The sequence below is a fragment of the Pimephales promelas genome, chromosome 13 (assembly GCF_988280905.1).
Source record: "Pimephales promelas chromosome 13, fPimPro1.hap1.1, whole genome shotgun sequence".
In the NCBI taxonomy this organism is placed as follows: domain Eukaryota; kingdom Metazoa; phylum Chordata; class Actinopteri; order Cypriniformes; family Leuciscidae; genus Pimephales; species Pimephales promelas.
The window spans coordinates 23,689,253-23,706,659 of NC_142781.1; the positions used below are offsets into that span (position 1 = coordinate 23,689,253).

Here is a 17,407-nt window from a genome sequence, read left to right on the forward strand (position 1 = left end):
TGTATTTCTAGCATGCCATTTACACCTTTTTTATTTATAAATTTTCATTTATAATTAAATGATAACATTGTAATCTAGGTTATTCGTTTTCAGTTACACAGAAGGACCTATCCCTACGTGTAAGTTTGCCTAATTTGTTGTAAAATGGCTATTTGTGCGTGCGCGCGCGTGTGTCAAACGCTGTCTATGGTCAAACTAGTTCAGTAACTTTCATTTTTTGGCATGACAAAAAAAAAAAACTCAGCAATTTTACTTCCATTTCTGATGTATAGAACTGCTGACTCTAAAACAGTCCTTGAACAACTGGTTACACAGCTGCACTGTGACTGCACCAGCACATGCAATACCGTTGACAGCCGCCAAGCTGCGCAGGTTTCCAGCGTGAGCCAGTCTGTGTCTGTCACATGATGCAAACTAAAGATGTCTGCGACTGAAGAAGACACGGAACTCAGAGATCTACTGATCCAAAACTTGGAAAACAGTGGTGTTTTGAATAAAATCAAGGTATTTTTTCTGTCTATTTTGAAACACGCTTAAAGTCTTTATGAGGCCGGAATAATCCCTGTCTCACACGGGACATGTTTCGTTTTCTAAGCACAATGTTTGTTAGTTAGCATAGCATAGTGATGCTAAAGTTGTTATGGGAACAAATGGACAACAACGACTGTTGTGATAACATTGAGTTATGGCAGTGCGCCCTTGTCTTATTTTCCCTTCATACCACTAAAGATGAGACCAACAGTATCATTATTTTTCTCGGCTGTTTTAATATTAAACTAATCATGCTTGTTAGTTAACCGGCAAGTCTGCAAAAGTCTCTTGATTTAGTGTTATCTTATTAAGGCAAGGTGATGATGTCATCTAAAATGACCAGGCCACAAATAATCTGGTCTAACCTCTAATATAATTCCTTTACCCCGCTATGGATAAATCCACTTTTTTAGACCTTGAAATTATACCGTATTTGTACATAATGGTGTTTCTTTATTGACTCTGCAGCTACACAGTAACATCTCTGCAGTTTGAGCTGTACTGATCCCTGGTCTGTTTGGTGCTGTACTTTTATTAATATGTCTGATTAAAGGACATATGAACTGATGATAATTCTCTCTGGTTTACAGGCAGAGCTGCGTGCAGCTGTTTTTCTTGCCTTGGAGGAGCAGGACAAAGTTGAGGTAATTATAAGTAGATTATCTTATCTAGATTAAATGCTGTTACATTCATTGTATTTTTTGCATGAGTGCTCTGCAAGATTCAATGTGTCATTTAGATGTCAACTCTTTTAAATAGAATAAAACCCCTCTTGTGAATGAAAACCTGAAAAAGTCCCTCAACACGAAGGATGGTAAGTTTAGATTCCACAAAGTTTTGCTTTGAAGAGATGACTTACAGTTACGGGTGCAATACATATATTACACTTTTAGGATCTGAACAGGAAACACTCTGCGTCATACAGTTGCTGAATTTGTAAATTTTTAGTTTTGTAAGATTCCCTTATCTGTCAAACATATTTTATTAGATTGTCCTGGCAAGCAAAATGCTTGTTTAGGAAGTTACTTCATTGAAGGACATATTTAATGAGATTATGCCCGAAAAGGTTTAGGATTTTTTTTATCATACGTTAATTAAAAAAAAATATTGTATAATATGACTCAATGTTTTTATTTTTTTGTTTTTTATTGTATTTATTTGATATTTGTATTTTTTTGTAATTGATTTTTTGCCTTGAAAATAGCTTTGATTGCTGACATGGCATTAAATAAAAGTAACCTGAGGCTGAATCTGGAAATTGTTAGAGAGAAAATTTGGGCATCAATCAAACTAAACGACTGAGGATCACCCACTACCAGACTTTCATGTTTTTCTCAACTCACGCAGAAACATGCACATGCACCTCATTGTTAGGAGACGCATGACAAATAAAAACGACGTCAAACATGTTTGATATCCTCCAACTGGATGGAATCATAGTATGAAACTAATAGAAAAGAAGTCTGGTGTGAACTTGCTTCGACTCATCTAGACTGCAAATCAGGGCAAAACATAGTGTGTTCCAGTATTTGATTTTTAAACTTAAAATGTCCCTCTATCTCAATGTCCCTCTACCTTTCAAAAGTTTTAGATTGGTAAGACTTTTTAATATTTTTAAATGTTTCTGCTCCCCAACACTGCATTTATTTGATAAAAAAAGAAAAAAAATTGTGAAATATTCTTACAATTTAAAAATACTTTATTCCTATATTGGCAAAGCTGAATTTTCAGCATCGTTACTCCAGTCTTCAGTGTCACATGACCCTTCAGAAATCCTTATAATATGTTGATTTGATGCTCAAGATACATTTATTATTATTATCAATGTTCAAAAGAGCAGCATTTATCAGAAATAGAAGTCTTTTGTAACATTATACACTAACGGTCAAAAGTTTGGGATCAGTAAATAAATTAATACTTTTATTCAGCAAGGATCCATTCAATTGATCAAAAGTGACAGTAAAGACATTTATAATGTTACAAAAGCTTTATCAAATAAAAGCAGCCATGGTGAGCAGAAGAGACTTTACAGTATATACTCATGTCTTCTTATTTTTTTTCTACCGGTACTTAAATGTATCTACTTAAAGGCCCGGGATGAACTCTGTTTATAAAATGATGAGAAAACAGAATAAATTCAGACAAATAAGCAGAAGAATAAATAAATAATCTAGTGCTCATCTAAACTGTTGGCAAGGCATTACACGATTTAGACTTTTTTAATATCTTAATAAATATTCAAATTATGCATTTTCAGCTTGTCCTTCTCTTCTTGCAGGGCGCTTGGTAGCAGGTCTTATCACTGACTTCCTGCAAGTCTTCAATTTAGACTTCACTCTCGCTGTGTTTCAACCTGAAATTAGCACGGTACGTCAGTGTCACATAAAAGTGTCGCAGTAAGGTTTGTGTTGTCTTTCAGAAATTCATGCACGTGCTATGATATCTTTTTTGGTTGATTGATTGATGTCTTTCATTTAAAACTAACGTACCCTGTTATGTGTTGTCCAGCTGAATGGGCTCGACAGTCGTGAAACCCTGTCTAAAGAGCTTGGCATCTCTGAATCAGAGGTGAATAAAAACACCCCTCTCCTGCTAGAGTTGGTGAAGAGGGGCCGGCATAAGGACAAGACCTCCATTTTCTCTGAGGTGATTTTTGATGCTCTTCATTTCAGCCAGTCTGATCAATCCATGCCTTTCAGATTGAGTGACTCCCTCTCACTTTCTCGCCTGTCTTCTTTACTCAGGGAGATCGGGTGACTGAGAGAACTTTTCCCAAGGTACTTTACCACCACTATCTGGTCCAGTCCATACGTTATCTCTCTAGATCTCTCTGTAACCTGTTTTTGCACCCACACGTACAGTAAGCACAGGTAGGGTTGATGCACTCTCAGGAGCAGATCCTGTCTCAGACTAGTAATAGTGCTAACCCAGTTATTTCACTTGTGGTTGGAGAGCACATCTTGGGTTGATTCATATCACCGGTTTAACCCCACATCACAAACCCCAGGCGATTTATTCAGGTCACACAAGGGAAGCGTGATGTAAATGTACATCTTTGAGTGGTGCTGCAAAAAAAGGTTTTCCTGTTAAGATACTTGTGCAAAACAAGCTTGTCCTACTTCTAGAATTTTTCTCTTGTTTTGCGGGCGCTTTACGTGCATTTGTTTAATCATGACTTCTGTCGTGTCAGACGAGACTTAGACAAGTACTATTGTCTCATGATTATACATTGTGATATTGTGTCTTTATTTTAGGTGCTCAATGTGGTTACCCCAAACATGTGATTTATATGAAAAATGTATAACAAATACACAATTTTATATATTTAAATAGATTTTAATAGATAATCTAGACATTCTGCAATGATTGCATTAATGTTTGTGGGTGGTGTTTAGGAATTATTGCCACGTCAAATCGCTGATGCCCGCAAGAAATTTGACAGTCATGACAAGGTAACTTTTTTTTGTAATTACTTTATAATTAATACAATGTACCTTTATAGTATATAATTATTATTTATTTCTAAAATAAGTATTCATTACTTTACTTTTATTTTATATACCTATACTTTTATAGGTTATAAGAACATATGATAATTTATATATATATATATATTTTAATCTTTTTATTTGATTTTACAGAACAGAAGTGGGGAGATCAACAGAGATGCAGTTATTGCCATTTTCGCTGATCTTTTCCCCCAGTTCAGCAGGTTTGTTTCAGCATTGTAGACTCTGAATGCCATGATCTCTAGGAAATATCTGAACTTACTGGTTCTGAAACTATCATTTATGAAACGACTGAAAGTGTTGACAACATCTTTCTTCATTGTTGGTTTGCCCATGTCTGGTTGTGGTCATGGCCTTTCTCATGACTTAGGAACAGAGTGTATTTCAGAACTAAATACTAACTTAGGGGTTCTCTGTTGAAATGGTGTTGTGTAAGCGGCCCCTAAATTAATAACTAGTGATCTTTGCAACAGAAGTGAATCAATCAAAGCTAACTTTAGCCGGATAATAACTTTATTCTAGAGCTGCTTTAAAGCAAAAACAATCTCTGTTACTTTAATTTCCTATTATCACCATAAAGCTGCTTTGAAACAATCTATTACTGTTAAAAGTGTTATATAAATTAAGGTGACTTGATTTTTTCGGTATACAAACCACAATAAAGGTCTCTTAAATGAATAGTTCACTCAAAAATGAAAATTCTTTCATCATTTACTTACCCTCAAGCGGTTTTAAATCTGTATGAATTTCTATCTTCTGTTGAACACAAAGGAAGATATTTTGAAGAATGTCGATAACCAGACAATAGATAGACCCCAATGACTTTCACAGTAGGAAAAAAAATTACTGGTCTGGTTACCGACATTCTTGAAAATATAATCTTTTGTGTTCAGCAGAAGAAAGAAACTCATACAGGTTTGAATGAACCACTTTAAATGATGACAGAATTTATTTTTAAGGAAACTATTCATTTAATGTGAAGGCCATTATAAAAGATCAATTGATAGTATTTATTGTTCTGTAGTTTCAGTCTTGTGCATTTTCTATTTCACTAATTTGATTCTTTTCATATTTGTATATAAAAAGAAACTTGCTGGAAAGTTACGTCACTGAGGAACTCCGAGCCAAAAGCAAGGACACAAACAATAGTAAGTTTTTGTGATCGTGTTTAATTGTCCACCATTTTAGGGTTGCACTTTTTTCCCCTCTTGTCAATCTTGTCATTCATTGTAATAGTTTCTAATGGAGTTTTGTCTATTCCACTTCTTTCTGTTTTCTATAACTCTACATAGCTATAGACTTTCAGGACTTCCTGGGAATGTACAAATGCTTCTTTATACAGTGTCGAAATGTGGTAAGCAACCTTAAACGCATTTGTTTTTGGGATGTCTGTTGTGTACCAATATAATGAGGTCAGTAATATCCTTTATAGGTGACCAGTGACAGTAGCGATGCACTTAACTCCTCAAGTAAAACAGCTGAAGATAGAATCATTTCATCTTCCGCCAGCAAGGTAAACTGACTTCCTGAATCCTGTCCTTTGTTTGCTTATCTTTCTCTCACACACTTTCCTCTCACCTTCTGACTAGATTATAATCTCTGATCTTTGTTGAATGTCAAATATGAGTTGCTGTTTGTCGTGTCTAATATTCTGTCTGCTTATTTCATCCAGCTCATTAAGTTTAACACTAAAACATAATTCGTTTTGTGAATAGAAGATGCATGTAGTGATAGGTAACAGTGTTTCCTGTGTGTGATTCATCAGCATATCTTACATCGTTTATCTAGATGGTGGGTGGTGTACAATAGTAATTTCATGCAGTCATTGTATTTTGACTCACAAAGGGGAAAGGGGTTTTACCAGATTTACTTTTGCCACATGTATTTATTTTTATTAATTTTGGGACATGACCTAAAAAATATATCTGCAGATACAGTGCCGGTCAAAGGTTTGGAAGCATTACTATTTTTTATGTTTTTGAAAGAATTCTCAAATGCTCATCTACCCTGCATTTATTTGATAAAAAAAATAGTAATGGTTTTAAATATTATTCCAATTTAAAGGTGCTATATGTATTTTTTAGCGGCCTCTATCGGTGATGTTTCAGATTGCAAGCAATTTTTACAAGAGCGCTCTTGCTTTTGCGCGCGCTCGAACACGAGTGAGCACTCATGGTACACGGCCACACTGAGACTTTCAACACACCGGAGAAAGCATCACACTACATGCTGGAAACTCATGTAAACTCCCACTGCAACGTTACAATAATAGGCTACTATCAGCTTGACGTTGAACTAATGCTCCATGATTGTACCATGATAAGGTTACATTTGTGGTGTTATCTAACATAAGGCATTTCACTAACTATTTGTGTATCTTTCACAATCAGTTATGTCAACATAGGTGAATCTATACTATAATAACGAAAAAATCGTGGGAAGTAACATTACTGTACTGAACGTATCTGGAAATGTGTATTATTAACAATATGATAGTAGTGGGATGAGGGACGTTAGACAGTAGATCTAGTTCATAAAATAAATGTTACATCCTAAAGTACCTACTTTTTGTTATCCTGGAACAGTCTTTTGTGTTCATTTCATGACATATATGTTGTAGTTTACCTTGCTATTTCATTAAAGTTTACCATTATTTCTGCAAATTTGAAAACTTGCAATTTGTAACACAATCCTTGCTCCATAAATGTGCATAAGAGACTTCAACTTCATTCTTTCAACCTTTTTTTATATACATTTCTAATTGGTTATGATGGCCCTAAATATAATAAAACAAAAATAAATACAAAGAAAAAAACTATTCATTGTGTTAGAAATAAATTACTTCTCCCCAAATTTCATGTCAGTGACGTTCTGTCAATAGATCTGTGTCATCAACTTGCTTGCAGTTTTCAGTTTTCTGTGCATTTGTAAATCTGTAGCATCCTTATTTTCAGTCAACTCTTCTCCTTCCAAATCTGTGTATGATTTAGTGAGGCTAGCTTGTCTTTGTTGTAAAAGGGAAGCTGATGGTTGTATTCTGGTGCTCAGATACCCAGGTATAAAGGATTTGTTAAACACAGTTCAGCGCAGGAAGAAAATGCTGGTCCAAAGGTAAAGCACACGCTCTGATATCAACTCTGATACTGGAGCTTTTGATCAGCTCAACCATGTGGCTCTCTTTGGGTCACATAAATGATTCATAAATGGATGGTGTCTGCACACATTTGGCTGTTACTAGGTAAAAGTAACCATCATGCCAAAATTCAGATTTATGCCTCTTTCCATTATTGTTATCACATGTGGAAGTGAAATTCATGTCCAAAGACACAATTACTGCTTAGTAGTCAAGATGGAGATGCAGAAAGCGCTCATAAATGTAGCCCATGGTTGAATTGAAACCATCTTAGCACTTGATATAGTAAACTGGCTATTGCAGATCAGATTTAAGCTAATGCACAATAAAAACGAGATCAGAAAAAAACCAAAAAAAAAACTTTTAGGGCAAAGGCACTGACCAGGCTTCTGCTAGTCACCCAGTACTAGTGTGATTATTTTAACACTTACTAACACCTTTGGCTTCTTTCAACAGTTAACCAGATTATCTGCATGTCGTCGACTCGTCTAATCACTTACTTTTGAATAATGTACACTAATTCTGAAACATTTCATTCAAGTAAAAACCCTCTTTTGAAAGTTGTCCTATATTAACTAATGGATCGATTTTTGAGTGGGTTAAATGACGCTACATTTTTTTCAGCATAATTTGAAGGTTAACATTGATGTGGGCCAGTTTCAGAATTGACATTTTGTGCAACCCACTGTTCTTGTAACTCAAGTAAAATGTTCTTTTCTTTTAATCTTTTAATCCTCTATTAACAGGAAGTTCCGGGTGAATGGGGGACTACTGAATGGGGACTACTTCTTCTTTCCATTTCTTTTTTTTTCTTGCTCATAATACACCACTTCTTGTAAACATAACACTCAAATTAATTATGGGATACCGTTGGTTCCAAACTGAATCGTACTGTAGTTTCATAGTAGATGATGCTCATTATTCATGTTGATCAGATGAAATCTGTAGCTTGTGGCGTTTTGATGTTATTATTATTACTACAGTATGTTGATTATATTGCGTCTTTGCCATAGGCTGGAGAAAGAAGACCTGGTGAAACACTGGGGTTTCAGAAGAACAGAGTTCAAGTGTTTGAAGAGTCAGAGGAGGGATTAGGGGATGAGAAAAACCTTCCTACCCCACTGAGGAAAGCACTGGAATTTGGACTGGAGGATGAGGATGAGGAAGGAGACTCATTCTTCGATGATCCTCTTCCTAAACCTCAGAAGACCTATGGCGGGTAAGGAAACCTTCAGGGGAAATCAACAATCATGGCTTAGCATGTAGATCATTCACACTGACCAAGTATCAAGAAGTAATTCATTGTAGCCCTCAATCGGGTCATGGGGTCTATACGACCCCAATCGACTTTTACTTAATAAAAAAGGTTCCCTTCATCTCAGTGGAATAAGATTTTGTGACTTTTCATACGTTATCTATCTTTACACACGCGCGCACACACACACACACACACAAAAAAAAACTGGACTTGATTTGGTTGTTCTGAAGGTATGTAAAAAAAAAAAAATGTTTACACTTCTGGTCTTCGGGGTCAATATGACCCCACATTGAAATGAATGGGAAATGTGAAAAAACTAAAATAGATATGAAGTAAACAAAAAAAATGATATATTATTTGTATGATTAAAAATGTATATTTTTTGTACAATTACTCAATCAATTGTTGGGCTCGTATAGATCCTGAAGCCCAGAAGTGTAAACAGGAAACGAAGACCATTTGAAAGTTAAATGAAAGTTGGAAATTATAGGTGACAAACTGTTGGTATTGACTGCAAAATGAAGATACATATATATATATATATATATATATATATATATACTGTATATACTTCAAAATGACAAATAAACAAACTGTTTATTTAAGTCATAGTTAAAATGTTGCTTAAATGTTACAATAAAATAAATGTAAAAAATAAATAAATAAAATTTCCAAGTTCCTACGTGTAGACTGTCCAACAGCCTGTTGTTTTGCTCAGATGGCACATAGAAAAGCATTTGGCAAAAGCATAAAGACGAGCAATTTGTAAATACAATATATAAAAAATACATTAAAATGTTTATCAATTTATTTTTATTGTTACATATAACTGCATTTAATAAAACCATGAATTAAATGATCCGTTTCAAATACATATTTAATTATTTTTTTGAAAAGTGATTTATTTTTCAAATTTAAACAAATATATTGATAATTACCCTACTAATCCTCTCCCTGTTTGAAACTTAACAGATTGAGGTCATCTACATTCGACGCGACTAAGCGACATTTGCAAATCCATTTGTTCTTTGTGTCAGAAGTAGCACTAGCACTTGAAGTACGTCAGAAATAGAGCGGAATTTGTTGTCGCACTTTTCTAGTGTAGACCGCATCAATTATTGTAATGGATTCTATTTGCTTTTGTCTGCTATAGATGCTCACGTTCAGTGTAGACACAATGCATTTGAATACTGCGTGTAGGTAGAAATGCCTACTAGCAACTAACAGTACAGCATCCCCAAGCCATTTAATTGCTGTCAGTGTGATCGCATTATCACAGTCCTGGTTTTAGTGTCATTGTGGGAGCAGATTTCCATTCAGAGCTTTGAACAAGGACCGTTTCAGTGCCCACATGTTCTACTTAGACTGAAAAAGCAAATAAAATTGAAATGATCGAAATCACTAACACCTTTGATTGTAACTTCAGAAACGTTCTGAGTTCATCTGGGTTCTTTTTGTTTTTGAAGCACATAACTGTAGTTCAATTTTTAACTGTTTAAATATAATGGGGCCCCCACCCATAAGTTACAATTATAAACAAAGACCTCAAATAACTGCTGGAAGATTAGATACAGAGAAGTATTTTTTGTTTGTCTGACTTGTATCTTCTCCTTTTCACTCTTGCCTCTTAATCCTACACGGGAAAACAGTGGTTTATCTTCGGCAGATAATCCTTATTCAGGACAGAGACATTCTGAAAAAAGCTATAGTCAAAAAGAGTAAGTACTTCCTGTTTTTCTGAATGTATTCGCATTTTGACTATGATTTTGACTTTGATACACTTTTGGGTAGATATTGGAGCTTTGTTGTATGTTGCACCTTGTCCCTCTTTTGCTTTTTGTTCCTGTCGCTCTTTCTCTCGCCCTCTTTCTGTAACCGTGTCTGTGTTTTCCCCCCTCGTGAGAAGTCAGTCCTGGCAGAGGGAAGGAAGCCTGTCAGGGCGATCCTTATCCCAAATGCGGAGGGGCACTAGCCTCAATGAGTGAGTGTGCATGGAGTGATCACACTGCCATTCAAACCCACTGCATCCATCTTAACCCATGGGTGCAAAATCAGGCTGTTTACCCCCACTAGGGTTGTTTGTTCATAAAGCAGTAGAATACAGTGGTCAGTTCTGTTTTAGAGAGCTGAATAAGCTTACACACAGAGTAACAACTGAACCACCTCCTTCTAATTTTCAAGACTCACAAATATGTTTTAGAGCTTGACTAATTAAACCATTATGTTAACTGTGATCAGACTTTCCAATATTATAAAATTGCCACCTTTGATATTTACTTTCATTACTTTTTCAAGTGTTGTTTGCGGCTATCACAATTTTGTGATGTAGTTCATGCCCAAACGCCATTACCCGATACTATCAAAAAGAAACTTTTTGCGTACTGGAGTGACTACAGTCATAATTGTTTTTTTTAAAAACCTTTTACCCTTTTCGTTTCTTTCCTTGTCTGCATTTGTTCTGCATGTTTCCTATGTATCTCTCTCTCTTAATATCCCTGACCTTGTTCTTCTGGGTGTCATGTGTATGTGTGGATGAACATACAATGTTGCTCTGTCTGGCCTCAGCCTGTCTGCTATAGGCAGTGATAAAGAGGGAGATGGAGAGGACATGCTCTCTGACTGTGAAAACAGGTCCAGACCTGACTTTAAACTCAGGTGAGCTGGGATAATTCCTGTCTGTCTCCTGCCTTTTAACTTCCCTCTTCGACCACTTCACATATGGATGTCAGCTGGCTTTATAAAGTGCATGCAGTCTCATCCTGTCTGTTTTTTCAGGAGAGAAGGCTCGGGCAGCGGTTTCGGAAAAGCATTCACCACAGACGCGCTGCTAAAGAGCGCAGGAGGATCCATCTCTGCCGAGAGCAGCCAAAAAGATCATTCATCTGACAAGAATGGTAGCAAGCCAGTTGTGAAATCGATCACGATTCCTTCTCAGATGATTCTGGATCTGGATCTAAATATGATTTAAAAGTGCTCTGCAGCAAAGGGGAGGGGGTATGGGGAAGAAAAGGGAACCCCTGATTTGATATTAACATAATGTTAATGAAAGTTTGTGTATAACATAATTGTATGTTACACCCCTAGTGACCGGTTTGTTCTGTTCTGCTTTTTTTTTGTTTTTTGTGTGTGTGTTTCACAAAAATCGATATAAACCAATAAAAAATAAAAGTTTAAAAAAAAAAAAGTGCTCTGCAGCAACATCCACCGTGCATATAAAAACTGTGGCTTCAGAGATGGAAAAAAGTTTTGAAAATGCTTTATATTAACAACATAAAGGGAAAGGATGAAAATAAAAACTACATTTTTAAAGGGAATAAACGTATTTGCCCAGAAATTAGGTCAGTCTGAATCATTTCCATTACACAAAATGAAAACTGCAGAGCTGCTTCCTGATATTGTTAAACCCACTATTTCTATTTGTGGTTAGAGCTGATGTATTTTAGCATGCCATTTAATCTTTAATCTGAAAGAATTTACCCCATCCAAAATTCATGAATCATCTGAGGAAGATCATGACTCTATGAATTGAATTTGAATCAGCTCATGATGAAGTGCATAAAGATTCCCCTGACTGAAATTATTTTGACACTAATATCTTCTCGGTTTGATTGTTGTCTTAGGTACATCTATATCTAAAGATAAGGGTGTCAAAGGTAGGAACTCCTTAGTCATTATATAATTTTAAGCATCAAACAACCCTTTCTAATTGTCACATCTCATTTCTTTTTGAAAAACATGCTTTACAGATGAAGATCTTGATTATGACGATGACTTCAACAGGTAAAGACTGCCCATTAGGTGTGTTACTGGTCACTTGTTATTGCTCCATCTGAATCTAATGAAGTGTACTGATCTCTCTCGTTTCTCTTCAGTCATCGTTCTGAAAACTCTAAGAGTGAAGTGAGCATTGATGAGGAAATAGAGGAGGTCTCGATAGAGGGGCCTGACATCAGTGATAAGGTATTGTTAATATTTGTGTTGACATTGCATCTTAAACCTTGTTTCAAAAGGATTTTAAGCTATGGGTCTTGATTGTTTTTGAGGCGAACAAAGCTCATAAAGTTTATTATGGTCCCACTTCACAATTCTATGTGAAAAGGGACAAATGTTAACAGTGGCCTTATTGATAAGCGTGCATTGTGTCAAAGTTAAGAAGTGAGAGTGCGATGTTTTGTAAATGGAAAAGATGGGTGGTTAAAGAGGCCCAATGAGGCAGTAAGAGGAAGTGTCTTTTGAACAGTTTGACCTTGACTGTGATTTAGCATCTTATTGATTTGGTTTCTCTCATTTTTTTTTTCTTGTAGCTTGATGAAAACACTCAGGATGTGAGCGTCTCGCAGATAAGTTTGGGTGCAGACTACATGGAAGATGTTGCTTGACATCTAATTGTCAGATCCTTATTTTGTACTTTGTTTTTATGTATTTAGCTGACATAATAAATAAGTAATTACATGACTGTGGCATCTTGCTGTTTTTTTTATTGCCATTACAATAAAACAATGGAAGGACAGAAATGAAAGGATATAAAATTGACTTCTCATTTAAAAAAAATCAAAAACAAATCATTAAGTTGTGTAACCTTTAAAGTCAGTGAGAGTGCTGTAGAATTGGCACTGAAATAAGACTTTGACCTGTGCATAAAGCATTGAAAGCAAATGTTTGACGGATGTTTTTGAAACCATAATCTTTAGTACTACACATGTGTCGGGCAGCTTTGATGGTCTGACATTCACACCTACACCGACATGTTCCTGTAACACAGCAGTGAAGCCTCTCCTCCTGCTTGCTTATAGGTCAGATAATTGTCATTCTTATGTAGCGCGGCCCTGCCCAAGTTGTCTTTCCTCATCAGTTACCAAAAGGAACAGAAGTCAGAAACCTCACCCTGCATTCTAATAGACCTGTTTGTGTAGATACGGGTAAGTCGCTTCTTTTTTTTTTTGTCTGTTTCAGTCACATGCTAAATTTTTATTTTGGAAATGCAAGTCAGTGCACTTTTTTTGTTTTATTGCCTACCTATTTAATTATGCAGACTGGAGATGTATGTTAGTCTTGAGTTGTGGGCAACACATGAGAATCAATTTATATTTAAATTGAAAGGTTTTAGTGAGCAGGATATGTATTCAAGTGAGACACTTAACTTTATTTGGCCCATTAGGGGAAGACTTAAGTGCTCTTGTCTGAAAATACTTTTTTTTTTTTTTTTAAGAAATTAATGGATCTGCATAATTCTGTATGCCAGTAATTACTTAAGTTATGGACAACATTCTAAAAAAATCCAGCAACCCTGTAAAGACTTTTTTTCTGTAAAGACAAAATGTTTTTATGCGTTAGTTCCTCTATACGTTTTTTTTTTTTTTCATGTGCACAAAGCACTTTCTGTGTATGTGTTCTTGAATCAACATGACAACATAAACAACTATGACATGCAAACATAAAAATAAGCTTTCATTGTTTGGATCCTATGATACAGTAAGCGCAGATGTGGTTTTTTTTTTTTTTAGCTTTTTGTTTCCTGGAACCTGCGTGACATGACTATCAAATGTCCGGCTTTCCGAGTTTTGATGCTTGCATTCCTTATGAATGCATGGAAGGTAGTAATTTGTTTGAGAAATGCTACGCCTTTTTTATATGAACATCCTCTCCAGTAATAGCCCACTAAATAGGTTGTATGCTTTGAATCTCTTGCTGTGTGCGACCTGAATTTCTGCAGATATCCTCTTTCTACAAAGATAAAATGTCAAACTACAAAGCCATGTTTGCACATAAGATTTTTCCCGGTGTAGAGGGATTTAACCTAATCTGTCATATAATTCACACTTGCATATTAAAAATGTATATGACAGTGACAAAAAGATGACAAACTCTGCATTCTTAGAGGAAAAAAGAACACTATTAGCTAATTTGTTGATATGTTAATATCTTATCGCTCATATTCTAGTCTAATATTAGCCTTTTCTTCCCTTTTTTTTACTTTATTGAGTCGAGATAGTATAGAGAACTGGCAGTAAGTGAAGTGGGAGAGAGCGAGGAGGGCAGGAGCGCTAAATATCCCCGTGCGGGGACTCAAACTCACACAAACTGTGTCTGATCGCTGCTATCAGCTTGGACATCCAATATTGTTATTAAGCTAGTAAACAAGCATCTTATTGAATTATAATCAAAAATTTGGTTGAATATACCATCTTTAAACTTAGTTCCACTTTAGATTTCAGTCAAGTAGTTTTCTCTTGACACATGAGCTCAATGTCGTCATTCTTTTCTTTCCTAACAGTCTCAAGAGGAAAATGAGCGATTATTCAAACTATGAAGACTCCAACTACACTGATTATCCAGACATCTATGTTGGTATTGAGGAGCCGTGTTCAAACGAGCGCAGTGTCAACATTGAGAACTTTCTCCAGTTGTTTATTCACCCCATCATTTGTTTTGCTGGTTTCATCGGCAACACCCTCGTGATCGTAACGTATGCCCTCTACAAGCGGACCAAGTCCATGACTGACGTGTACCTGCTGAACGTGGCCATCGCTGACATCCTGTTTGTGGTGGCCCTGCCTTTGATTATCTACAGCGAGCAGTACGGGTGGACTATGGGGAACTTGTCCTGCAAGCTGCTGCGTGGCATCTACAGTGTGAACCTGTACAGCGGCATACTGCTCCTGGCTTGCATCAGTGGAGACCGATACCTTGCCATTGTGCAAGCCCGCCGCTCGTACCGGCTGCGTTCAAGCACTCTGCTTTACAGCCACCTGATCTGTGCGTTGGTCTGGATTATGGCCTTGCTTCTCTCTCTTCCAACCTTTGTGTTTTATGAGCGTTACCAACCTCACCTAAATACAACCAGCACTGGAAACAGTACTGACAGCGACGACATGCAGTATGTGTGCTTCTTCTGGTTTCAGAAGGAAGAGACGGCACGTGCGATAAAAACCGTGGTGCCCAGCTCTCAGGTGGTGATGGGTTTCTTCTTGCCGCTGCTGATCATGGGATTCTGTTACTCCAGCGTCATCGCCACTCTCCTTCGGGCCAAGAACTTTCAGAGACACAAGGCAGTGCGTGTGGTCCTCACCGTGGTCTTTGTGTTTGTGCTCTGCCATATGCCTTACAATATAGCACTGTTGTATTACACCATCAACATATTTGAACAGCAGGAATGCAGCCATGACGAGGCCGTCTCATTGACCATGTCCATCACGAGAAGCCTGGCGTACCTGCACTCTTGTCTCAACCCCCTGCTGTACGCCTTCATTGGAGTGAATTTCAGGAACCACTTCCGAAAGATCCTACGGGACATCTGGTGCTTGGGGAAGAACTACATGTCAGCGAGACGGTCCTCACGCGTCACCACTGAAATGTACCTTTCCACGCGGCGCTCTATGGACGGCTCGACCAATGACAATGGCACGTCGTTTACCATGTGATTGGGTGCTGGAACATTCCCTGCAATGTAACTGATAGACTGATTAGCATCAGTCAAAAATGATCATCATGTTGTTCCAAACCTGTATGACTTTGTCTTTTGTGTTCACGTTTTGACTGGAACAACATGATGGTGAGTAAATGATGACAGCATTTTTATAAGGAATGTATGTTTACTTATTTTGAGAAATTCTACCAATTACAAGCAAAAGAGGGAAAAGTGACAACCACATACAAACCATTTCCCACATTGATCTCAATGTGGTCATTCCTTCTTTGCAATGTGTAAAAATAGCAAAGTGTAAAAAGTCCTGTATATGAATTCATTTTTTAATCATTTGAAGTGCACTATATGTTGTACTAATGCAGAATATTTTTATTTTTCTATTTGTACTGTACTATTCAACTGTTGTACACATTATCTTTAACAATGCCCAATGTACCTGAGATATACACACCGTTTTATCTAAATAAATTAGGCAAAGTATTACAATATAAATATAATGAAGGGTGACATTCTGAAATGAGAACAAGTGCTTATTTACCATATAATTCACCTAGCCCATCAAATAGATCAAACAACTGGAGTCAAACATTCTTCTTTTTATAGTATATGCATACTATTTCTGATCTGTGACATTTAACATTATTTGAAACTCATATAGGTTTGGGTGTTGTTAGAAGGCAAGAAACACAAAAGACTTGCACAGCCACATTATGCCATGACTTTTGAGATGGTACCATGTTTTTTTTACCTGGATACACCTTTACATTCCCATTTGCATTACTGTCCTCTACAAAAATGAGTCCCTTGCCGGTTACAAGTTCATGTTTTCGTCATGTATTTCCACATTGTTTTCCTTTCTTTTCTCCAATTTTAAAGTTACAGGTTGTGTTGATTTTCTCTTTCGCTCAAGCTCAAAATTGTATGTTTTCTTTGCATATCTTCACGTTTTTGCCTCTTTTACCCAAGCTTACGGTTACAGGTTAAGATATTCTTTTCCTCAAAAAATCAAGCTTGCAGGTTACTGCTTTGCTTCAGAATGAACTTCTCCATTACGGAAAGAACACAAAACTACTTCTGTTTGTTTTGTTGTCTCCCAAAGCTCACTTCTACAATCTTTCTAGAATGAATAACTCCTTAACACCATTTAGTCTTAATTTGTGTCTGTGTGATTTATAGACAGAACTCACACAGCTCTTACTGTCCTTTACAGAAAAAGAAGCTTTGGAGCTGCATGAGGGTACGGAAATGATGACTGAATTATTTCATTACACTTTTTAGGTGAAGTGAACTATCCCAAACACTTTCCTTGTTAAACCGCAAGAGACTGTGGTGTGTTTTCTAGTCTACCAGAGAATCTTAACTTCATTTGAGTGCTGAGTAAAAGCATCCTTTGTTGCCCCCTATTGGTATAGAACTTAAGAGCACAGAGAGCTAGTTATTTTATAACAGAGACAAACATAACCAACATTTTAAGGAAGCTATTTCATTCAAATAAAATAAAAAATCTTATCGTGACAGATACAGATAGATAGCTGTTGCTACATTAAAAT

At 36.5% G+C, this 17,407-nt stretch overlaps 2 protein-coding genes across 8 annotated transcripts; both read left to right on the forward strand.

Moving 5' to 3' along the window:
- Positions 1 to 373: 373 nt before the first annotated feature.
- cep43 (centrosomal protein 43) lies at positions 374 to 12,887 on the forward strand. 7 transcript variants are annotated; one of them, XM_039692687.2, is made up of 21 exons: positions 374 to 504; positions 1,122 to 1,175; positions 1,291 to 1,345; positions 2,810 to 2,898; positions 3,040 to 3,177; positions 3,276 to 3,308; positions 3,927 to 3,983; positions 4,173 to 4,243; positions 5,127 to 5,188; positions 5,333 to 5,394; positions 5,473 to 5,553; positions 7,089 to 7,151; positions 8,187 to 8,392; positions 10,081 to 10,149; positions 10,338 to 10,412; positions 10,997 to 11,086; positions 11,207 to 11,325; positions 12,052 to 12,084; positions 12,178 to 12,211; positions 12,304 to 12,391; positions 12,736 to 12,887. In XM_039692687.2, the coding sequence occupies exons 1-21, from the start codon at positions 421 to 423 to the stop codon at positions 12,808 to 12,810; spliced, it is 1,638 nt and encodes a 545-aa protein (XP_039548621.2). In that variant the 5' UTR covers positions 374 to 420; the 3' UTR covers positions 12,811 to 12,887. The 7 variants fall into 7 exon arrangements, with proteins under 7 accessions (XP_039548621.2, XP_039548623.2, XP_039548622.2 ...); XM_039692689.2 differs by lacking the exon at positions 10,338 to 10,412; XM_039692688.2 differs by lacking the exon at positions 7,089 to 7,151.
- A 132-nt stretch (positions 12,888 to 13,019) lies between these two features.
- On the forward strand, positions 13,020 to 17,278 carry ccr6a (C-C motif chemokine receptor 6a). Its single transcript, XM_039692693.2, has 2 exons — positions 13,020 to 13,350; positions 14,706 to 17,278. The coding sequence occupies exon 2, from the start codon at positions 14,719 to 14,721 to the stop codon at positions 15,850 to 15,852; it is 1,134 nt and encodes a 377-aa protein (XP_039548627.2). The 5' UTR covers positions 13,020 to 13,350; positions 14,706 to 14,718; the 3' UTR covers positions 15,853 to 17,278.
- The last annotated feature ends 129 nt before the right edge of the window (positions 17,279 to 17,407 follow it).